General features: G+C 43.3%; 1 protein-coding gene across 5 annotated transcripts in view; it reads left to right on the top strand.

Moving 5' to 3' along the window:
* SYNE2 (spectrin repeat containing nuclear envelope protein 2) overlaps positions 1-24,451 on the top strand; it is a 311,925-nt gene that overhangs the window by 133,267 nt on the left and 154,207 nt on the right. For all 5 annotated transcript variants that reach the window (XM_084791617.1, XM_084791618.1, XM_084791619.1 and 2 more), the window contains exons 34-47: positions 54-215; positions 1,309-1,410; positions 2,551-2,751; positions 3,560-3,731; positions 4,221-4,333; positions 5,295-5,497; positions 6,560-6,679; positions 6,770-7,061; positions 8,174-8,325; positions 10,122-10,431; positions 11,540-11,704; positions 13,126-13,467; positions 22,968-23,123; positions 24,153-24,418. In XM_084791617.1, the coding sequence (XP_084647743.1) occupies positions 54-215; positions 1,309-1,410; positions 2,551-2,751; positions 3,560-3,731; positions 4,221-4,333; positions 5,295-5,497; positions 6,560-6,679; positions 6,770-7,061; positions 8,174-8,325; positions 10,122-10,431; positions 11,540-11,704; positions 13,126-13,467; positions 22,968-23,123; positions 24,153-24,418 (2,756 nt within the window). The remainder of the gene's footprint in view (positions 1-53; positions 216-1,308; positions 1,411-2,550; positions 2,752-3,559; positions 3,732-4,220; positions 4,334-5,294; positions 5,498-6,559; positions 6,680-6,769; positions 7,062-8,173; positions 8,326-10,121; positions 10,432-11,539; positions 11,705-13,125; positions 13,468-22,967; positions 23,124-24,152; positions 24,419-24,451) is intronic.

Genomic DNA, 24,451 nt, shown 5'->3' with positions numbered 1-24,451 from the left:
AAAAATGTTCTCTATTCCTGTGCCCCTTATTTTCTGTTTATAATCGGTTGTAGATAAATGAGAAGACGGAAGAATATGGCGAAAATCTTGGGCGAGCACTGGCCTTGTGGGACAAACTTTTCAACTTAAAAAACAGCATTGACGAGTGGACTGAAAAGGTCCTTGGGAAAGTGGAGTCCGATGAGCTGACTGAGGAGGACAGAGAAAAGCTGACGGTAACTCAACCCAGACAGATAGATGCCTTGCCTACACGCTGCTGGCATTGCAATGTTGTGTTTGCTTTGTTGCAGCAGGGTAGAACACCTTCCAGTGAAATGACGTGTTTCTTTCACTATCCCCTGAGAGGGCTCCAAATTCTATTGCTTGCTCTGTGAAATACAGGCAGATGTTTGCCTTTACTGTCCACCTGGGGATTCACAGGCACCCAAGGGCTTTGTGGACACAATGGCGTTGGGTGAGCAAAGAGTAAACCAAGAAGAAAGCTGGTTTTCAAACAATGCTCTCTGCTTGGCGTTTGGAAAAGTCTGGTTACCTCTTTTGATTGTAGGAAGAATTGTTTCTATCATTGCTGGGTGTAGCTCAGAGGTTGGGCGCTTCTCTAGCATGCTCGAGACTCGGAGTACAATTTCTACACAACAGTTGGGGACTCTTTCTAATTGCTTATTTATTTAATGTCATTAATCTGCATGTGCCTAGATCAGAAAACATCTAAACACTGGCAGTCAAGTGTGATTCAGTTAATCTAAAAAAATATGTGTATCTCCCATATTCTTGCATTTTATTCAATTTTTAATTTGTGTATTTCTCTGCATGTTGGGAAGAATTTTTAAAATGGGAGGTTGATTTCCATTTTCCTGGACCATTAGGATAGTTATCAAATGAGTCCTCTCTAAGACTCTTTTAGATGTGTCTTAAATTATAGGTTACTTGAAAATGTGAAGTCACGAATTGTAAACGGCCAGCCTGCGGGCCAGGTTCCAAGCGTCTGGCTGCTCATTCAGAATTTGTATATGCGTAGCCAAGCCATCAGCCATGCTTTTCAGCCCCTAACCCAGCCTCATGGCACAAGCCTTACTCTAGCTGTTGTCTTGAAAGGAAAATGCTCCCTTGCCTGTCGTTGGCTCATCCCTCAGGCATTTGGGTTTGTTACTCTCTGAACCGTTATGGAAGCAAAGGATTGGGAGAAATTCATGGGTACCTTCAAGTTTCTATGCATCAACAATAATAATTGTAGGTATCTGAAAGTAAGATGAAACAAAGATATTCTCTCTTTAAAACAAATAAGCAAACAAACAACTTGTATTTTAGGAAGAGCTAAAAGTCCACGAAGAGCAAGCTTCAGAATTTTCCAGAAGAGTGTCTGACATACAGTTGCTGCTTCAGAGTAATGAGAAGCCACTTGAATTACAGGTACGGGGAACTTGGATTCAAGTCTCAGTGGAAGATTCCCTCTACCTTCCAAAATAGCATCCATAATCCATAAGTCTAAATTCAAATAGAAAGTGAAATTTGAATGATTGCCTATTTGCACTCAGTTAGAACTTAAGAGCCGGCCTTGGCAGTTGTGTGGTCCCCGTACAGGGTGAGGACTCTTCCCTCTGTTTGCTTTCTTACAAGCCTTTCTTACAAGTGCGGAGGAGATATGGTGGCTGCGTTCCCACATAAAGGAGCAGTGGTTTCCTATGTGTGTGTAGGAGGAGAACAGGTCTTGAGTGATCCTAGAGAGAGGAATTTCCTGAAGTGTCAAGAGCTTTCTCTCAGTTCCGTTTGGAGGAAGGAAGGGTTGTTAGCCAGGCCTTGTGGAGGGCACCTTGTCTGTACAGCCTGCTGGGTTCATGATCCTGGCCAAGCTACTTAATTGTCTTCAGTCTGTCTACAAAGTGCTCACACCTCCTGCCGAACACATGAAAGTAATGAGTGGTAGCCAGTGACGTGGTGCGTGCCTGAAATCCCAACCCTTGGGAGGCTGAGGTGGGGGAGGGGTTGGGGAGGGCCAGATCATGAGTTCGAGGCTAGTGTGGACTAGGTAGCAAGATGCAGTCTCTAAACAGAACAAGGCTATTTAATGCTCTCTCTACATGTTAATATCATTTATGTGTTTGGAAACAGGCTTTCTCCCCTGAGTGCCTTAACACTTCCGTTTGCATGGCAGGTACAATTTATTTGGGAAGAAGGGCTTCCGGTTAGAAAATGTCAATTTCTGTTTTTTTTAGTATAGTTCTTGTTTCTTTTTGTTCGTTCAGTTTTTATTTTTTGAGACAATGTTTCTCTGTGTAACATCACTGACCTGGAACTTATTCTGGAGCCCAGGCTAGCCTCTGAGATCTGCCTGCCCCTGCCTCAGAAGTGCAGGGACTAAAGGTGTGGGCCATCACACCCAGCCTTCATTCTTGTTTCTTTTGAGGCAGTGATGATATAGAACGAGGTGACAAGACTGTGTTTCACCCCGAAATGAAGTGCTGTCCGCTCATCTGTAGCAGCCAGCTCCCCGAGGTGTGCTGAACCAGGCCTCCTCACCACGGGGGTTGGTTATACGTCTTGTGGTTTCAGGTCATGGAGTCTTCTGTCCTAAGCAAGATGAAAAATATACAGAAGTACGTCACAGGAGAATGCAATAGCTGTGCGCCCAGTGGAAACACAGCTGAGCTGAGAGAAGATCTGGACCAGGCCAAGACCCAGATGGGGATGACCGAGTCCCTCCTGAACGCCCTGTCTCCCTCCGATAGCCTGGAGATCTTCACGAAGCTTGAGGTACTGCCCTGTTGCCCATCTCCTGTGTCCAGACCTGTTTTCACATTCTTTTTTTTTTTATTACTTTAAAATATACTTTTTTGGTGGGTACTAGTGTTCAAACCTGGTTTGGGTTAGGCAGGTGCCCCTGCTACTGAGATAGCTCTACCACTTGGTTTTGGGGATCTTGGCCTACTGTAGTTCGTGAAAATAGAGGCAGGAAGCTGATTTCTGGGGAGCTGGGGCTGGTGGGGGAGTGTCAGAAAAAACATATTGTGCACCAGTGAGGTAACTCAGCAAGTGCTCCAAGCCTGATGACCTGAGTGAACTTTAACCCTTTAACCCACAGGGCATTTCACATGCACACAATGGCACAACGCACACACATCAAATAAGTAAGTGTAAAAAAAGAGAGTAAATTGCATTGTACTATAAACTGACTATGAAATAGAAAGCAAAGTCACTCAATTGAAAATTGTCTGGGCTTATAAAATAATGAAAATCTCTGAAGCCCAGGAGATGGCTCGCTTGTCAGTAGCAGAAAGATCCGAGTGCAGATCCCTAGAGGGACTTGGCGGCCCAGCTAACCTAGCCAATCAGGGAGCCCCAAAGTCAGTGATCTCAATAAAAGTAAATAATAACAAGAATGTGCAGAATAGTCAAGGAAGACATCACAGGTTGACTGCTGGCTTCCACCCCCACCACCACTTGCACACATTGTATCCTCCAGTACCTACATGTGCACACAGACACAACAATAGTACGAGCCGTTGGTTGGGGGAAGTGAGCCGGATGAGGATGCAGTGACTGTGGCTTATCCTGGGTGCAGGAAATCGAGCAGCAGATCTTCCAGCAGAAGCACAGCATGACGGTCCTCGAGAACCAGATAGGGTGCCTCACTCCGGAGCTCTCTGAACTGAAAAGACAGTACGCAAGTGTCAGCGACTTATTTAACACCAAAAAGAGCGCTTTGCAAGATCACTTTGCCACGTTCTTGAACGGTGAGTGTGGTGTGTCTTGAGCTTTGCTTCTGTCAGTCTTGAAATACGAATATGCTAACAGCACTGTGGTCCCAAAGGCTGATATATAAACCCGACTTCCAGGTAGCTTGCACAGACCATGCTTAAAGGAATAATAAATATTCTGGTAAATCCTTTGGGGTAACTGTTACTGCCTGGTATAAATAATATCCGTTCAAGCCCCAAATCTGTAGTCCATGGTTGCCGAGGCTGTGTGGTCAGTGTGTCTGAGGGTATGCTGGTGAGCATGCTGCCCTGCCAATGCCTTTGGATGTCCTGTGTGTTTAGAAAGGTGTTTGTACAACAATACACCATATTGACCTCTATACTCAACTGGTCCTCAGCCCTGGGTTTCAGAACATGGAGGGCTTTGCTCACTGCTGGGGGAAACAGGTTTCTCATCTCTCGGGTATCAAGGTCTATGAATTCCTACTTGAATACATAGAGCTTTTTTTCCTTTTTCTTCTACAGAGCAGTGTAAGAACTTTAACGACTGGTTGAGCAGCATCAAAATGAGTCTCCAGGAGTGTTTTGAGCCGCCGGAAACAAAACAGAGCATGGAACAAAAGCTGCAGAAACTTTCTGTAAGATACACATGCCAAACCTTATCAAGACTAAAACTTTTGAGAGAAGTCTCACTGCATGACATGGGCTGACCCTGAGGCCCTTGTGTTTAAGCAAGTCACCCACTTTCTTCTCTGACCCCAATAGCTGGGGCTTCTGGCTTTGTTTAGATGATACCTTGTGTTCTTAAGCTTGTCTGTATATCCAGCCACTTCGTTCTGCCCCAGCCCCAGGGATATCAACATCCATGGATATTCAAGTCTTTTGTACAAAATAATGTAGTGTTTTCATACACCCTGTACATGGTCTTCCATGTGACTATTACTGTTCTGTTTAATATATTGCTTGATGGGGCCCCAGTTCCCTCAATTGAGGTCCTGTGTGCTTGGACAGGAGTTTACACAAAACAGACACATCATTGCTCTCTATATTTAATTGGTCATCAACACCGGGTTTCAGAATGTATCGTGACATCACTGATGCTCACTTTTTTTTTTTTTTTTTTTTGCTTTATTTTGTTTTGCTCATTTCAAGGGCCTCAGAGATTGATGCCCAGACCTTGAAACATGAGCCCCGGGATGGGGGAATCTGGGCAAAGGTAAATGAAGAATAGTCTGTTCAGTGCACATACGGGTTGCCAGGAGGAGGATGAAGAAAGTATTTATGATGATTGAAACATTGCCAAGATAGGAGGCTTTAGCTTTCTCCGTCTCGTTCCTATGCGACCATAGGAGTAATATTGCATTATTTTTGCTTGCTGTAGACCCCAAAAAGGCAGATGAAAATGCAAATGCAAACACACACACACACACACGCACACACACACACGCACACGCACACACACACACACACCCATCCCTACATTCTAGAGCTATTGGAAATGATCTATCATTGGAGTCAGCCACGTCTTCCTAGCCCAAAGGGGGTGGCAGACACATTCTGACTTCACTTAGATGTGACTGACTTTGTGTGTTTCTTAAGGACTTCCTGACTCTTGGTGGAGGAACTAGCAAAATACAGCAAGTGGAGACCGTTCTACATCACGTGCAGATGCTCCTACCCAAAGCTCCTGTGAAAGAGCTTGACAGCTGGCTCAGGAGTCAGGGGCTGGAATTAGAAAACATGGAATCCGTATGCCAGGCCCGAGCAAGGGAACTGAATAACTCCCTTCAGCAGCTACTGAGGTGGGAAATAAATAGCGTCTTCCAAGGATATTTTGGTAGTGATTTCCATATGCTACATATGCTGGGCTATTCAACACATACTGGTTCTCCAAGTGAAATAGGTACAGCTGTTGCTCGCCATCTCTTGGGAGCTGGTTCAAGGGGCCCCTGTGGGTGTCCCCGTCTTTCTATAAATTGCATGGCTTTAGCAATATTTGATGAACATTCTTCCGTATACTTTATTGAAATCGTCTGTAGATTACTTATAATAACTGATGTAATGTAAAGCTATGTAAATAGTTGTTATATTATATGTTTAAAGACTGTGGACAAGAAAGGACAAAGTCTGTACATGCATTTCAATACAGGCACAATTTGTTTTTAAATAATTTTGATTTGCTGTCATTGTAATTCCAAGGCTTTGGAACTCACTCATATGGAAATATTCCTTTAAAAATACTTATTTTATATGCATGAGTGATTGCCTACATGTATGCTTGTGTACCACATGTGTGCCTGGTGCCTATGAGGGTTAGAAAAGAATGTTAGATCCCCAGGAAACGGGGATATAGATGGTTGTGAGCTGCCTTGTGTGTGTTTGGAACTCAACCCGGATCCTTTGAAAGAGCAACAGTGCTCCTAACTGCTGAGCCGTTTCTCCAGCCTCCTGCACCTCCTCCCATTGGTATAAAATCTAAAGCCTCACAGGAAACGTTCTGCCTTTAAGCTGGACTTCCCACACACTGACTGTAACTTCTTAATCTAGGTTCTATGCTGGGAATATAAAACTTTAGGGGGCTCTTTGAGTTATCTGAAATGGCAATGGTTCAGAGAAGAGGCCAAACGTCATTTCTTGGTCTGTCAATTTCCTGCATTTTTTTTTTTGTTGTTGTTGTTTTTGTTTTTTTCCTTCATCAATTCTACTGCCATATAGGCAATAATTATTTAAGTTCGGATATGGAGCAAACAAAAGTTGTTCCTGTTTTAATAAGCAGTAAAAATCTAGTTGACATATCACCATCCTATTTTCGGCCAAGTCATCTTTTCTTATATTCTACTCTAAGCTGTGAATTGGTCTTGTAGGCTGCAAGATGATTGCAGAAGCCTGAATAAGTGGTTGACTAATCAAGAAGAGAATTGGAAAGAAATGGAAGGGTCAGGAGAAGGAACGGATGTGTTTTACCAAGCGTTAACCAGGAAGAGGTATGGCAGTCTGGATAGAAATGTATCATTTGGGAGTGCGCTTTCTCCACTGAGCTCCAATAAACTGTCAATGGTATTTGGAAATTACAGGGAGCAGTTCGAGACCGTGGGCCAGCTGCATGCCTCTCTGAAGGACTATGGGCTTACTGAGGGGGAAGAGACAATCAAAGAAGCCACACATTTGATTGATAGATACCAGACTTTATTGAGACAATTACATGAAATTGAGGAAGAGGATAAGTTGCCACCTGCTGAAGACCAGAGCTTTAATGATCTCACACATGATGTAATTCACTGGATAAAAGAGATTAAAGAGTCCCTTATGGCGTTGAATTCATCAGAAGGCAAAATGCCACTCGAAGAAAGAATCCAAAAAATAAAGGTATAACCGTGGAAACCAAATTTGAGAGGTCAGAGTGAACTCTCATTTTGAAAAGCTTCAGAGGAAAACTGCAAAGATTTCTCTCCTAATAGAAAATAAGATCACTGTGGGATGGGTGAAGAAATTCAAATTGCTGAGCTTACAAAAAAGAAGGGTGGTGATGAATCTAAAATTATTTAATGCATGTGAAAGAGAAAAAGTATGTCCTCCTCTTCCGAGAGGGTGATGGCCAGTTATTTACCATCCCTTGTAGCAGGTAGAAGAAATTAAAGGCATTAGCTAGAGCGCAGCAGGCGGGAGTCTGGCAGGATTCGAGGTCATCCTTGTCAGGAGAGCTGAAGACTCAGCATGTGGCGGGCAGGAGTTGAGGGGGGCGTTGGGAACAGGTAGCTGTGCTCATAAAGCATTACTACCTACACAGTGGGGAGGGGGGAGGGGGAGGGGTTCTCTAGAGCTGCCTCTTCATCCGAGAGTCACTAAACGTGATGTGTTAAAAACTGCAGGGAGAGCAAGCAGTGCAGGTGTGTACCGGAACCACATCTGTGCTGGCATCATTGCAGGAAGGAGCGATGAGGGGTCGTGAGGTACAAGGGTTGCTAAGCGCGAGTGCTCAGTCACTGGGATACGTCTTCACACACTGTTTCAGCAGTATGAGTCCTGAGTGGTTGCTCCCAAGACAAGAAACTCAGTTTTAACAGATGGGAAAGAGAACAGGGAACTAGCCCTGGGGGGGGGGAGAGCTGACAAGAAGGACCCTTTTCCTGTGGGAAGCCATGAGCCTCTTCTTAGATATGTAAAAGCGTCTGTTCAAGTTGTCACTTCTGACTCTTCAGGTCAGCGTTAAGAAGTGGCCCGGAAGGAAGGAGGCTTTGAAAATCAGGGGTGAACAAGAATGCAGTTAGTTTAAACCAACACTTCTTTACTAAGAATCAACTGTATATACTATGAAGGGCGGGGTGTGTGTGTCATTGTCTTTGGAGTATATAGAAAATGAAAGGGTTATTGTGAAATAGACTCTACAGTTAGCATCATGGTATAAGCCTGACAAGAGGATTTCGGATCTGCTATCCGGAAGTAGTTCAGAAGAAGCTATAGAACCCTTGTCATTTCAGGAAATCATTGCACTGAAGCCCGAAGGCGATGCCAAAATCCAGAAGGTAACGAGGCAAGCTGAGCACTGTGAGGCCCCGCTGGCTCAGGAGACCCTGACAGAGCTCAGCAACCAGTGGGACAGCACGCTTCACCTGGCCAGCACATATCTAAGGTAAAGGCTCTCTGGTTTCCTCGCCTAGTGAACATATGACAAGTGTTTTTTCCTGCTGCCTGGGTCTGGTGAGGAGCCTTTGAGGGGTGCTCACAGTGGAGCAGTTCTCCCGGAGAGCTAAGGGATGGCCTGCCAGTCTCTGTGCCCTGTTTAGGGTGTGGCTGATGCACTGACCCGAGGGGGCTCTTAGCAACAGATTCTCTCTTCCCTCTGTGCTCCTGTGCTAAATAAAGCCTTCCCCTAACAGCATCCATATGGTAAGACAGTGGAATAATGAAAAGAAATTCCCGTGTCTAAATGTTGATAAACATTGGCTGAGTCCGATAAACGTATTTCTGGTGAAGATTCTCTTTTTGTTATAAATGCTGTGTGTGTGTATGTGTATCCCCAAAACACACATGTGGAGGTTAAAGGACCCTTTGCAGCCAGGGATCCTGGGAATTGAACTTGAGTCATCAAGCTTGGCTGCAAGCACCTTTACCCTCTAAGCTGCGCTGGGATCCTGGGAATTGAACTTGAGTCATCAAGCTTGGCTGCAAGCACCTTTACCCTCTAAGCCGCGCTGCTAGTTTCTCTTGTGAAGAGTCTTCATATCATATCTTTTAATTTAAAACACCACATAATATTTTATTAATTCTTTGAAGATTTTTATGCAACATAGTTAGATCATATTCACCTCCTATGCCTCCCCACTTCCTCCCAGATCCACTCCTTACCTGCCCATTCTTTCTCAATTTTGTCCCCCCCCCTTCTTTCCCTTTAAAAAAATAATAGCTTCAGAGTCCATTTTGTGCTCACCTGCTGGAGTGAACGACACCATGAAAGAAAACTGACTCTCCCTTCCTAACAACCATTACCTGTCAAGAACTCTTCAGTTAGGGGTGGGGATCATAAGCCCCTCCCCATTTTATGCTAGACTACGTCCTGTGTTGGTCCTGTGCTGGCAGCCACAGCTGTCACCAGCTCAAGAGTGTAGGGGTCTTGTCATGCCCAGAAGAAGCTATTTCGTTTGGCCCTACTTGACCACTGGCTCTTAGAATCTTTCTGCCCCTTTCCCTGGTCTGGTTTCTAAGCTTCAGGTACTATCATATCTACAATAGTACGTTTCTTATTTGGAATTGAATCCAAGACAAATGCTTTGTGTGTGTGTGTGTGTGGTTTTTGTGTGTATGTTTATCCATACATGCATCCATACGGGTAGAGGCCAGAGGTCAACTTCAGATGGTGGTCTTGGGCATGTCTACTTTGTTTTTGAGACAGGGTTTCTCACTGGTCTGGAGTTGTCAAGTAGGTTAGGCTGGCTGGCCAGTGGCACAGTGGCACAGTGGTTTGACGTTTGTGCTACCACACCTGAATATTTTTTTTTAACATTGGTTCTAGTGATTGAACTCAGGTCTTCGTGCTTGCAAGGCAGACGCTTTACTGACCTGACTCTCCCCACCCCCTCTCTCCAGCACCACTTGTTTTAATTTTATGTAAGTGTAAAATAGGGCTTTATAGTATACTGAAGTATAATAAACATTGCTGGGACTAGTTAAAAATTAAAACATTATTTTATAGCAAATATTATTAATTATATAACAAAAATTATCCCTTGGTAATACTCAAATAGTTTCTGAATTAAGCTTAGTGCTGTTTAAAGAGTTTGAGAGTTAAATGGGGTCTCTGGAAATAATGTGCATTTTTATTATTTTAATGCCACTTATAAATAGTGTATGCTGGAATCGAGCATGCAAAATGCCTGTTCATTTCACTTACTGTCATTTCTTTTCTAAACAACTTCTTCAACATTTTAGCCACCAGGAAAAGCTTGTATTAGAAGGAGAGAAGTATCTGCAGAGTAAAGAGGACCTGAGGCTGATGCTCACAGAACTGAAAAGGCAGCAGGAAGCAGGCTTTGCTCTACAACCCGGGCTGCAGGAGAAGCAGGCCCAGTTAAAGATTTGTAAGAAGTTCCTCCAGAAAACCCAAGATTTGACATCCTTGCTAGAGGAGCTAAGATCTCAAGGCAGTTACCTCCTGGAGTGCACTAAAAATCCAAGCTTCAGTGAGGAGCCGTGGCTGGAAATAAAACACCTGCATGAAACCCTTCTGCAGCAGCTCCAGGTGAGACAGGTGCCTGCTGAGACGGACAGGCAGGACACAGGCTCCTTACGCAGAACTAGTGCACGGATGCTGAAATCAAAGCTTTCAGTGGGTTTCAGTTTTTCATGAGAATGCTGACTCTCAAGAAGGCAGGAACCTCCCCTAATCACTTGTGCGAGAGGAAGCTATTGTGTCTTGATTATGGTATTGGCATCCTCTTGTTGAAATTCCCCCTCCTCAGTAGTCAGAGAGCTTAACATTCCTTAGGAGTCTCTATGAAGATGGCTGAGTGAGCATTACTCACCCATCCCCATCCATCCATCCATCCATCCATCCATCCATCCATCCATCCATCCACCCACCTACCCACCTATCTATCCATCCACTCAACCCACTTGTCCAATTTACCCATCTGTCAACAGATGCATCCACTCATCCACCCACCCACTAAACTTACTCATCATCTATTGTTTACCCACCGACTCATCCATCGCTTCATCCAGAGTAATAATTCCTATCAGTTGTCATGTTCCTCCCCTAGATCTTCCCACGCAATCTGCAATAGAGTGTGTTGGGATAAAAATTGTCCCCTTGTCATAACAGAATCCTGCTGGGATGGATCTTCTGTAGGTTACTTCTCACTGGTGTCTCATAAGGTGTGGTCCTCTTTCTTCCTTAGCCCAGGAAGATAATCTGAAGATAACTTTTGAGTTATGATTCCTTTTCCCTAACACAAATTTGCATTTTATTCTTAGGAAGGGATCCTGGAGTCAGGAGCTCTCACATTCTGAGATGCAAATTCTTTGTTTTAAAGCAACAAATAAAATAAAACCTTACTTATTATTTTAGTGATTTAGTGATACAGTTTGTAGTCATTTAGTTTTGTAACTCTCTTGACAAAACACATTGTCTTGAGGAAGGAAATTAAGGCAAGAAAGCATGCTAAGAGCACATGTTTTATTATGTCATTTTTATTGGGAGGTGGAGACTTCATGGTGACATGTGTCTGGGCCAGTTATTCTTGTTTCAATGTGAAACGTTATAGAGTAAGTCTGGGTGAACGATATAATTACTTCTTGAGTGAAAAAAGCTTAAGTAATTTGTTAATTGTCAATGGTTGTATTTTCAGGATTCTGTGCAAAAATTAGAGAGCCATGTTCAAGAACACAGTACCTATCAGGTTTGCCTCATGGACCTGAACACCACATTGGGTGATATCTCCAAGGACTTTGCCAGTCTTTGTGATGGATCTGAGGACCAAATAATAGTTGAGGACAGAATGCAGAAATTACAGGTATTGAGTAATGTCAAACATAATGCACAATATTTGGGGTTGGGGGGGATGGGGGGATCGATACTCTTGACAACTTGACTTTTCATTACCTTTGACTGAAGGCAAGTCAGTACCGTTCGTTGATCACGGAAATTTGAGTGCTAGTTAGAAAGCTCTCAGCAGGTTAGGAACAAAATGGGGACATGTTTCTCTAGTGGTCACGTCCACTGGGGAAGCTGTTTGCACAGTGATTCGGTGGGCCCTCAGGAGAGCAGACTCTACTTATGATCAGCTTGTAGCTCCTCCTTGTTGTCTTCACTTCAGAAACAATGTAACTCCAGAGGATTCTGAGAAGCCATGGGATGAAGGCAGATGGCATGACCTTGGAGAAATGTACCAGTTTGCATTCTCCATCATGGGTGAATGGGAATTGTATAAACTTTGCCTTGCCAACTTTCATTCTGGTAGAGCCTATAAAAATCTCCTTCCCTCTTTGTCCTGCAGCGACTAGCACCCTCTGGTGAGGATCAGTGCCCTAATCTGTGTCTGAAAACACCTCTGCTTTCTCGCTGCTTATGCAATCAATGCAGCAGGCCCGAGTGGTGCCCTGTATAGAATTAGCTTCTGATTTTAAACACGAGCATTAGATTGATATGGGCATTGCAAATGGCTCTGCAATCCTTTTTGATACTTTCCATGGTGCAGGTACTCATTCAGGGTTTGAGTTTGGAAAAAATGTGAATCTTTCTTGTTTATTTGAGACGGAATCTCACCATGTAGCTCCAGCCGGCCTAGAACTTGTTACATGGACCAGGCTGGCCTTGAACTCACAGAGATACACCTGCTTCTGCCTTTCTAGGGCTGGGATTAAAGGCATATGCCACCACACCTGACAATTTACCAATTTTTATTTTATGTGTGGCTGTCTAGCCTGTGTGTGTCTGTGTACCCTGTATGTGCAATACCCATAGAGGCCAGAAGAGGGAGTTGGATCTCCTGGGACTGAAGTTACAGACATTGTGAGCAGCCACGTGGGGTGCTAGGAACTAATCTCAGGTCCTTTGGAAGAACAGTCAGTGTTTTTAACCACTGAGCCATCTTTCCAGCTCAGGAGGCTGTATCTTAAGTGAAATATGCCCAACAAATGCCTACTGAGCGTTTCCTGTGCTTTACAAACTATGCTTTGAACATTTTCCTCATTATTTACTGCAAACTTCCTGGTTCTTGTGAAATCTATTGGGTAATTTGATGTTGGATAGTACAGTGGCTTTCAGTGTTCCCCAAAGTTTCTTCATTGAAGTACTGACACTTTCTTAAAATAAAAAGTTTTTTTTTTATTAGTGAGAACAGAATACTTTGTGATTTACAAAAAAGTCAACAAACTCTCCAGAGCCCTGAATGGCGATACTTTTTTTTTATAACAGTGTTTGTTCTACTCCTAGGAGCTGGAGAGTAGGCTCCGTTTCCAAGGCGGCGCACTGAAGAAGGCTTCCACATTAGCAAAATCCATCAAGCAAAACACATCTTCACTGGGGCAGAAGATTATTAAAGATGACATAAAATCACTTAAGAGTAAACAAAAGGATTTGGAAAACAGACTCGAAGCTGCCAAGCGGGAGGCTGAAAACGGTCTCAACAACGTCCTTAAATCCAAAGGCTCGACAGAAAAACATGCAAAGTGTTCTCTGCCAGGTGGAGAGACGCTGGCCACTTTTGCTGAGCCCGAGCCCACTCAGGAGTCAGCAGCAGTGGGAAAGTCAGGGGGAAACTGGGAAACAAACACGGTAAGTGCTGTGATTGCGCTCCCCGGACACCGAGGCTGGGAGTAAAGAGGTGTGCCTCTTTGAAAACAGTCTCAAATCAAGCGTTCTGATGGCCTAATTAAGTCCTCAAAGGACTGGCTATTTATGAAGCTCACTTGTCAAAAGAGCCCTCAGAAAATGGTCCAGATTTCTGTGGTGAAATATTACTGTTCAAATGTCACTCATCAATTTAGGTTGATTATTCTCGCCGAAGTGTAATCAGATACAGTTTCTTGGGTCAAGAGCACAAAGGCAAATTAGAAAAGGCAAAAGAAAAGAAAATGTGCTTTAGCCATTTCCCCAGTTAAAGAAAAAAATATATCCAAGAGCTTCCCCCACCACCCCAATCTGGTCAGTTTTGTAAGTGAAATCAGAGACTGTTGCAAAGGAATAGGCTTCTTTCTCTTCTTTTGTTAATGCTGTAGTGCAAATACACCTGGGATGCTGCTGGGCCATTAGTGAGAAAACACCAGTACTCAGGCTCCTGAATTTCCTCAAAGAGAAGGAAGAAGTGTGGTTTCCTGTAGCTCTTTCTTCTTTTTTAAAACGTTATGTAGCTACACTTTTAAGAAGTTTGTTTATTTATGTTTTTTTATGTGTGCATGCATATGTATGTGTGTGTATCCTGAATATATGTATATATTCAGATATACGTGTGTGTGTGTAGTGTGCAAGTGTGTACCTCTCTGCATGTACACGGAAGGCCTCTATCCGTCTCCATTTATCCCTTTGATTTTGATGCATGGCCTTTTCCTGAATGTGGGCCTTCCATTTTCCCATCCAGGGTGGAATCCCGCAAGTCTCAGAGATCCTCCCATCTCTGCCTCACAGCACCCTGGCTAAAGGGCTGCACAACCCACCCAGCTTGTTACATGAGTTCCAGGATTCAATCTCCAGTCCTAATACTGTGCAGTGCTCTGAACCCTGTTGAGAGTAAACACATGGCATTGCTGAAGGGGGTTAGTTCCTAATGACCTGTAAACAAATTTCTCAGTCCCATTGTTACTATGACACCCAAGTTCAATAGAATATATAGAAAACTGCAGAAAAAAATTGTCATTCCAAAATGGCTTTTAATTTAGTTAATTAATTAATTTATTTATTAAATTTAATCTTAAATGATAAGAATTACTGAGTATTTATGACAGTTCACTGAAGTCTGTTGGTTTTGCTTTGGTTTTCATAGTAGTTAGAAGAACCTAAGACTTTATCTTACTTAGGGTTTCTCTTGTTGTGATGAAACACCAGGACCAAAAGCAAGGTGGGGAGGAAAGGTTTAATTTGGCTTACATATTCACACTGGAGTCCATCACTAAAGGAAGCCAGAACAAGAACTCAAGCAGGACAGGAGCCTAGAGGCAGGATCTAATGCAGAGGCCATGGAGGGTGCTGCTTCCTGGCTTGCTCTTCCTGGCTTGCTCAGCCTGCTTTCTTAACGAACCCAGGACCACCTGGAGCCAAGAGAAGGCTCTACTTGCAATGGAGTGGGTCCTCCCGCCTCCATCACTAATTAAGAAAATGCCTTACATCTGGATCTTATGGAAGCATTTTTTCAATTGAGGTTCCGTCCTTTCAGATGTCTTGAGCTTATGTCAAGGTGACATAAAACTCTCCAGCACCAGAGTTTGAGTAATTTTCACAAGTCAGGATTTCAGCAAACTGGTGGTAATGCTGTAGCAACATGCTTTCCTCTTTTGTGATGTGACATTTTCTGCGTCTGCATTTTGTATTTTTTTATACTACCAGTGCTGGCCATCCTTTCATTATATTTACTATTGTACTGTGTAGTTAAGAGCAGTGTCAAGGTTGAACAATAGCACTGGTGAAAGAGATCAAAGGTCAAATCTATTGGTAGACAAAGAGGATCTGGGTGTAATGAAGCACATGCCACAACTCAGTGTGAATAGGTGGGTAGGTGCCTCAGTATAATGAACACACAGGGCACGTGAAGGAGCAGTTTATTTCATGATAAAGCTGATTGACCTAAAACTGTGATAATAATGCTGGAGGGTGTGGCTGAACCTAACAGTCCTGGATATTCCAATAGGCAATATAGTGAGAGCCTATCTCACAAGACAAAGGCAAACAGCAAAATACCTACTGTAACAAATGTAAGCTCTTAATTCATTATACACATTTATTGAGTGCCAGTGAAATGTCTTGATGGGTAAAGCTGCTAGCCACCAAATCTGATAGGAACTGACTTCTGAAAGTTGTCTTCTGACTCCACGTGCATACTGTGGCACATCCGCAGTCTCTCTCAGATAGATAGATAGATAGATAGATAGATAGATAGATAGATAGATAGATGTAAAATATTTATTGATACCTATTTTTTGTGCCATTTGTTCTGGTAGAATGTGAGGATACAATTTTCATAGCTCTAAATGTAGTACTAAACATTACTGTTTGTTTTACAGGCCAAATTCATCAGACTTTCTTAGGACTTATTTTTATTATGTATGTGTATGTGCGTCTCTGTGTGTGCTGTATGTGCAGGTATGTGCCTATGGATGCAGACTCCCCTGAAGTGGAGTTACAGGGGTTTGAGATCCAAATGATGAAGGTGTTGGGATCCAGACTCGGCTCATCACAGTAGAGCGACAGCTCTCTTAGCCACTGGTTCAGCTCTCCAGCCCCTTGACAGATTATTTTAAATAGTCTCTGGAAGAATTTTTAAATCTTTTAAATCCTTTTTTTTTTTTTTTTTTAATTATTCCTTCTACTCCCCCTTCCTTCTACTCTCTCTGTCACTTTCTGGCTCTGGCTCTCTTTTCTCATTTGTAGTCCTGGGTAGTAAATATTTTCCTTTAGTAAATAGCATTGATTTGAGTTTTATTGAAAGCATAGCTGTGCTTTCGAGCAGTCACTGTGATGGCATGTATCTGAATCCATTGCTCAATTTTATTTAGATAGAACAAGATATTTTAGATTGGGGCCATTGATCAACTTTGTCTTAACATTGGTGTGATTAAGGCAGGCTTAGAGGCAAAAAAAAAAAAAAGGAAGGCATGCTACATAGTTGTATAAATGCGATTTCTAAGCATTGCTAGATGTGCAGAGACGGAACTGCCCACCCCACTCATGTAAAGGTCAAGTGAATGAACAAACAAGAGGTGGTAAAAAGTGAGGACTGTCTGATCTCTCAGGACTTCATGTATTATCAAAAGGAAATGAGAGTGAATGAAAACAAGGGAGATCATGCATTCCTAATTTATTAGTTTTCAAAAACAATTAGAGTGACATTTCTGCTTAATTGGTATGATCTTTCTTGTCCCATTCTTCTTCTTAAGTTGCAATCTATGCGACATAATTGCTTCGAAACACCCGAAACCTTTTGTCTGTAATTTTTTTTAACTTTCTTGTCACTGCGTATAATTGGTTTTCAGTTCTTTTCAAAAAAAAAAAATTCTGAGCATTTGTAATTTGATGAATAAGAAGCATGTGTATATAAATCCTGGAAGACGGATGATCACACAGGTGTGGGTAAGCAAGCAGCTGGGTAAGCTGAGAGGGAAGGAAAGAACATGTAATGAATGGTGTAGCGTTCAATACAATAGGGATTGAGGTCTCGTCAGCTGTTTATTCTGGTACCTTAGTGGGAGGGTGTAGCCTACACAAACACACACACATACACTCACACACACACACACATACACACACACACACACACACACACACACACACACACACACACACTCACGGTGTGTATGCATATGGGAATGACAGAATCCATTCTTGGGGTTTATGTCCACTCCATCTTCCAAGCAGACTTCTGGCCCTTATTAACATCATCCTCCTTGTCTTAGAGAAGTTTTTCCCAAGCCAGGGTTTATTCTTTCCCAGGACCAGTGATCTCCCCAGCACATCCATCAGCAGTGTGAATGTGAGAACATGCTCCAAAGGCCTAATCCTTAGGCATCAAAGAAACCGCATACAGTGTCTCTCTCCATTAGGAATGGTGATGCGTGCTTATAATACGCGTACTTGGGAGGTGGATGAGGAGAGTCAGGAATTCAAGGGCAGCTTCAGCCACACAGTGAGTCGGAAGACAGCCTGGTCTACAAGGGACCCCGTCTCAAAAGCCAAAAAGAAAGTGTCTGCCCTAATCCTTACATGTCATGCTAGGGAACTGAAGGCCAGAGAGATGGGTCAGGAACTGGGGCATCCTTTTTTCTTAGCCTGGCACTCCAGACTGTGCCCCAATGTTTTGCATAAGGGGCTGCATAGGTAGAAAGTTGGGAGTCTAAATAAGAACTAAACAATTCAAATAGGTTTTCTTTACCCCATGACCTTTCAGAGTCTTAAATATAGTCACGAGCTCTCTGACCTTTGCTGAGCTATTGTGGGTTTTGGATTCTGCCAGGATTTCTTTCAAACCTCTACTGACTTACGGCCCCACCCAACTCCAATTCCATTGTTTCTACCCATTGGCGAATCAGTAGCTGCCAGATTGATAGCGCCTTAGTTTCTTTCGAGGTACTTCATTATTCACAAGTTATTGATATTAACAACAACAACAACAAAAAACCAAACCCCATATTCCTAGTTTTAAAATCTAATTTGAATTCGTGTTTTTGTCCCTTCAGTTTAAAAAAAATGGTTAAATAGGCAAGAAAGAATCAAATGTAGATATGGCCTCTGTTCTCATAGATCCTTTAGCTGGGGATGGAGAGACACATTAATTAATACATTAAACAAATAAGAGTCAGTTACTGAAACTTAGGAAGGAAACCATCCTCCCCGTTAGCCTTTAGCGGAGTTGTTGGAGTTGGATGATTGGATGGGGAGGGCCTCTTGCAGGATGCAATATCCGAAAACAGATGCATAAGTCAGCTGGAGCAAGCAGAGCCAGGCCAGGGCGTGGGGGAACCCTGAACAGAGATACGAGTCGGGGAAAGTGGGAGGCATCTCAGTGGCTCATGAGCTGTGTTTTGCCAGGTGGTGTCGGTGCACACCTTTAATCCCAGCACTTAGGAGGCAGAGACAGGTGGATCTCTGTGAGTTCAAGGCCAGCCTGGTCTACAAAGTGAATTCTTGGACAGACAAGCAAGGCTACACAGAGAAACCCTGTCTAGAAAGACCAAGAGAAAAAAGAGGAGGAGGAAGAAGGAACAGAAAGAGGAGGGAGGAGGAGGAGGAGTTAAAAAACAAAAACAAACAAACAAACAAACAAACAGAACTTTGGTTGGAGCACAGGGGAGGTGAAAGGTTACCTTCTAAGTCATAGTAACATGTTAGACATTGTAATAATAAGAGTCACACGGGGAAAAAGAGTCACATAGAGAGACAAATACAGCTTGGAGGCAGTAGCTCTGCCTTTTAGTTTTGTCTGTTTGTGTGTGGTATATGTCTGTTTGATATTCATGTGTGCAGAGTTCTGAGGAAAACGCTGAGTGTCCCATATGTTTATTCCTTTGAGACAGGGTCTCTCACTGAACCTGGGGCCTGCTATTTTGCTATCATGGTGGCAAGCAGCAAGCCCTAGGGTTTCTCCTCTTTCTGTGCCTCTCCCGGTTCTGGGGTTACAGATGCATGCATGGCCACACTTGGCTTTTTCTGTGGCTCCTCGTGCCAGTGCATCAAGTGTCTTTTCCCCCGTCACGCCACTCTGCCATCTTCCCAGGGTGTTGCCTGTCATGGTGATATTTACCCTTACACTTGCTTCTCATTGCATCATATTGGAAGGCTTTGGACATCTGTCCTCTGGCTGGCAGGTTATGGGTGGTGGATTTAGGATCTGGTTGTCACCATTGCCCCTGACTGGGAAAAAGGACAGTGACATTATTATTGACTTGGCCTTCTTGATTGGCCATCCTGGTTCTAATAGAAATGAGAGTTGAGTCTCTGGAGAACAAGTCGATAGCTATCTATCTACTGAGGGTCAAACGGATCGTGTTTTATGACTAGTAATTTTATTTTAGGCAAATAGTCTAAAGAGACTATGCATCAATGAGACCTGTTCCAAAACCAAAGGACCAGGAATAAAAGTGAAAAAATTTTGCGGGCATACCAGAGGAAAAAGAGAAAAGACATGCATGTGTTCATGCTGGGACTGCAGAAGTGCCTATGTCACAGCAGCATCTATAATAGGAAAGTTGGGAAGCAACGACACTGTTCATAGTAGTGATTGTTAGCTCTAAGTATCAACTTGATATGACCTAGAATTACCTGGAAGAGAGAGTCTCAGTGAGGGATTAACTAGGTAAGATTGGCTTCTGGGCATGGTTATGAGGAATTTTCTTGATTGGGTTGAGGTGGGTCATCCCATCCTGACTGTGGTGACACCATTTGATTGGCTGTACGAGTGGGGAAACTGAGCTGAGCACCAGGTGTCCATGCACTGATTGATTCGTGGTTCCTGGGACTTGAACTCAGGACCTTTGGGAAAGCAGCCAGTGCTCTTAACCTCTGAGCCACCTCTCCAGCCTACTCTATTCTGTTCTTGATCTCATCTACGGACCTCTATTTTTCAGTCACTGCAGCTCTAGTTTAAAATGTTCCATCTGATTCTCCTCTGTAGCTCCGCCTTTTCTCCACCTTGATGTTTCCCTGGGAGGGAGTCCCACCCCGCACGTGGCCTTGTCTGATCACACAGTTGAGCAGGAGGAGGGACCTCCTTCCTGCTGGGTGGGGTTGGGAATCTGGATGCCTGAGGACTCCTCCACCAAGGCTCAGGAACATGGTCTCACCCTGCAGGAGGGCATGGAAGCTTGCTGTCACAGCAGGGGAGGGCAAGGAAGCTTGCTGTCATACCACCCCAAGACGGTTGCTGGTGACCACATCTCTGCTCTTGACTATGGATGTGATGGGAGCTGTGCTTCAGGCTTCCACCACTGTGAATTTCTTACCGTGGTAGACCGTAGCTTGGAACGATACACTACAGCAAACCTTTAGTTCTTTCAGTCGCTCTCTGTCAGGGTCTTTTTGTCATAATAGCAGAAATAAAGCTAGTGGAATAGTCTTAACAGATGTGTTCCTTCATTGAGCAAAACGAAACCACAAAAACCACAGCTGATGTCTACCTGTTAGATTTTTCAAAATATAGTAACTGGAACAAATTATAAAGTGGCACATACAAGGTCTTAATTTCTATAAGAACTTAAAATAACAATGTATCAACTATAACATAGTAAAGATATGTATTTAGCTACTTCGGGAGAGTATTTGGTTTAGGGAGATGAACAAGTTAGAGGAGATGATACTGGGGTGGCTTTAAATTCCTTTAACAAAGAAAATCATATAACTTTAATCTTTGTTTTCAGTCATGTGGGTTTATTATTTCATATATTTCTCAAATGATTTATGATTTAAGATAAAACATTTCATAGTAGTATGTGCAACCAAAATAAAATACAGCGGAGGGTAGTGAGCAGGGCATGAGGAAGTGGACAGAACTTTCCAGGAGCCAATCAGGGCCCACGCTGGGTTCCAACCTCCCTGGCGTGAGCCAAAGGAATGTTACCTGTTACACTGGAAATGTTCGTTTGAGGGATTCTGTTGGCCTTTCTGTTGTGGGTGAAAATGGCTTTGGGGGTCAGTGAACGCATGATTTTGGGGGTGATGTGAAGTGTCTAGCCTACTTTGTTTGACTGGTGAAGTCTGACATTACAAATGTTCCCTCTGTCAGCCTGGGTAACCGGGACCCTCAGGCACTGGCTCAGCAGGTAAGAGAGAGCAGCTGCTTTAGGTTCTTGGCGGATGGCGGTGGTAGCTAACTCTCTCCTGGGGTCTGCTCTCTAGGCCTTTGGTACAGGTTCTCTTGTGTCCAGGTGCATTTTGGGGGGTTTCCAAGGAGGCAGAGGAGGCAGGCATCCTCTGCAGCAGTGTGCCCTCCCACATCTCACGCCCTTCCCCTTTTAACTCACTGCCTCCCTGGACCTCTCCCTGTGAGGCTGTCCTCTATGTAGGTTTTCACCAGAGGCCAAATGAATTAGGTTCTCAGAACTGGAGGGAACTTGCAAGGTCATAATTATTATTTGTCACATACCAAAGCAGTGACTTATACAGCGTTATTTCAAAACCAGCAGCCCTGGACAGCTGGATTCTTTTATCATTAAGAAGCTGGCAAAACTCCAGACAGGTGCTTATTTTAGGTAAACTTTTCATTTTAGAACTGTTTCATATTTATAGGACAGTTACAAAGATAATATCACAAGTTCCCTTATCTTCCTGCTTGGTGTCCCCTGTTGTTAATCTATTACACTTCTGGGGGCGGGGCATTGCTTTTGGCTTGCCATGTGTTATGTTTTGTAAAGTTGGTGTGGTCCTGTCTTGAACATGCCAGGCAAATGTTTGATCCTCAGTGTGTCTCCATCCCTGGCCACTCCCAAAATTATTGGTTATCAATCCCTGGGACCAGAGGGAAAGAAACAAGTCTTCTTCAACAAGAGAAGTTTTTCTCTGATGTACACACACACGCACACGCACACATGAACACATGCACACATGTACATGTGCACACGTATTCACACACTAAAAAAATCTAATTTAACAATAAAAAGAAATAGTGGTTGAAAATGGACTGAACACAAATTCCCCATTGATAACCACAAATTCCTAAAACATTTTAAAAATTAATTACTCATTTATAGTGTTTCTCATCTTACTAAGTTTTTATTTGTTTGTTATGCTTGAGTGTTTTGGGGGTATGTGAACACACTCTTTTTTTTTTTTTTTTTTTTTTGGTTTTTTGGTTTTTGTGAGACAGGGTCTCTCTGTGCAGCCTTGGCTGTCCTGGACTCTCTTTGTAGACCGGGCTGGCCTCGAACTCACAGTGATCCGCCTGCCTCTGCCTCCCGAGTGCTGGGATTAAAGGCGTGCACCACCATGCCCAGCGAACACACTCTTATATACAAGCACTCATTACACTTTACACCTCTAATGCTGAGGTAGAAATGCTCGCATTGCAGATATGTGTTACCACATCTGACTTTTCCTCCTTTTGATGTGGGCTCTGAGGGTTGAACTTGGCTATACAGGGCTTGGCTAGCGCTTGTGCTTACTGAATCATCTCCCCGTTTCCCAATCCTCAGTACCAACTGGTGGAAGGGCCTAATTTATTCTCAGTACCGTGACATCTTGCTGTTCTCTCACCTACTTGTTTTGAACTACTGATAGATAAAAATGAGCACCTACTGTTTGCCTAGTCCTCCTCAGGTTGTGAATCCTAAGTATAAATTTGGGGGCTGTTAACTCTTCCATGTCTGTTTTATTTCTTTACGAATATATATATATATAATGGCACAGTTCTAGAATGTATGCTCCTAGGACAAAATGTTTCATACTGGGGGAGGGCGGACCAATGCAGGTATTAATTATTATATGGAGAGACTCCATCTTTGGTAGAACCCAGATACTCTTCTTTAAAGCCTTTAACCCAAGTAAATAGAAGCAACTGGAATGGTTTTTAATCAAGAAAAATGAAAGTGGGTTCATTTGGAAGGTAGGCTGTTCAGCAATTAATCTTTTTATGTTTTCAGAACTCAGCTGTGGAAATGATTTTGTCAAAACAACTTTCTCTCAATGTTCAAGAAAGCATGCAAAACACCCAAGATGAGCGGAAAGTCAATGAGCTGCAAAATCAACCTTTAGAATTGGACATTATGTTAAGAAATGAACAATTAAAAGGAATGGAGGTATGGGAACATGAAAAACACTAACAGCATGATTGCATCATTTACCCAGTGCAATACAATATATTTTAATTACCAAAAACTTGCTTGTATGGAGTGAAAAGTCTTAGTTAACCTTTGCCTGATGATCAATTTGGTAACTATATAATTATGTACTAATCAGTAAGTGGTATAACTCTAACCGTTTAAGAAGTGGGAGAGTTTAATGAACAGTCGACTTCTTTCTGTTCCACAGAGTTCCTGAAACTTCAGTGAGAGTTTGAAGACTCTGAGTCATCCTCATACGTTTTCACAGGGCTGTGTGTTCTAAATCTACTGATAGGTTCTGTTTTTCCTAGCGATGGGTTAATTATTTATTTGTTGCTGTGTTCATTTGCAGTAACAATGTATTTTTAGTTATTGACCCTGAAAATCCTGTATATGCCCATGCTTTTAAAAATCAAACTCTAGATCAGCAGTTCTCAACCTATGGGTTGTGACCCCTTTGAGGGGGCGGAGTGTCGAACGACCCTTTCACAGGGGTCACCTAAGACCACTGGAAAACATATATATTTATATTACAATCATAACAGTAGCAAAATTACAGTTATGAAGTAGCAACAAAAATAATTTTATGGTTGGGGGCGGAGTCACCACAACATGAAGAACTGGACCCCAGGGGCGCGGCATGAGGAAGGTTGAGAGCCCCTGGTCTAGACGGTCTCTGTCATTTCAGATGACCCTACAGAACAGTAACCATGTGTCAAAGCCAGGAGAAAAGGTGAAGGATGGGAACAACAAAGCTGAGTTTTCCTCTAGAAATTACTGGGCTTTTAAGACAATGAGGTCCCCTAAGAGGTAATAAATGGTGGCCCAGTGGCCTAGCTCCTAACGCGATTCTAGCAAAGCAGACAGAGGCATGAGAATGCGTGAGATACTCACTGCTCCCTCATGGGATAGACATGTTATCTGTAGAAGGGAGGGCAGGGAGGGAAGTGAATGAGTGTGTGTGTGTGTGTGAGTCCACATGCTGATCCGTGTGACTTCCTTTAGGAATTATATTCCCAGTTAGAAGCAAGAAGAACAGCCACTGAACTTCTGGAACAATCTCAGCATCTCAAGCAAACAGAAGAGCGAGCCTCGGTTCTGCCCACGGCCAGATCTTCCACGTGCCACTTGCACAGTCTACTGCAGGCGCTTCTTACCTTGAAGGCAACTACAGAAAGTCGGTACGGCCTCCTTGGTGGTTTTCAAGAGCAGCTGGCTGCAGCTGAAGCCTCCCTGAACACCTTCTTGACAGAAGCGGAAAGCCTCAAAATGTAAGTGTAAGAATCCGGGGCTGGGTCTCTTCG

The sequence above is a fragment of the Acomys minous genome (genome assembly GCF_964271855.1).
Source record: "Acomys minous genome assembly, chromosome: 8".
In the NCBI taxonomy this organism is placed as follows: Eukaryota; Metazoa; Chordata; class Mammalia; order Rodentia; family Muridae; genus Acomys; species Acomys minous.
This window is presented reverse-complemented; position numbering and strand designations above follow the sequence as displayed.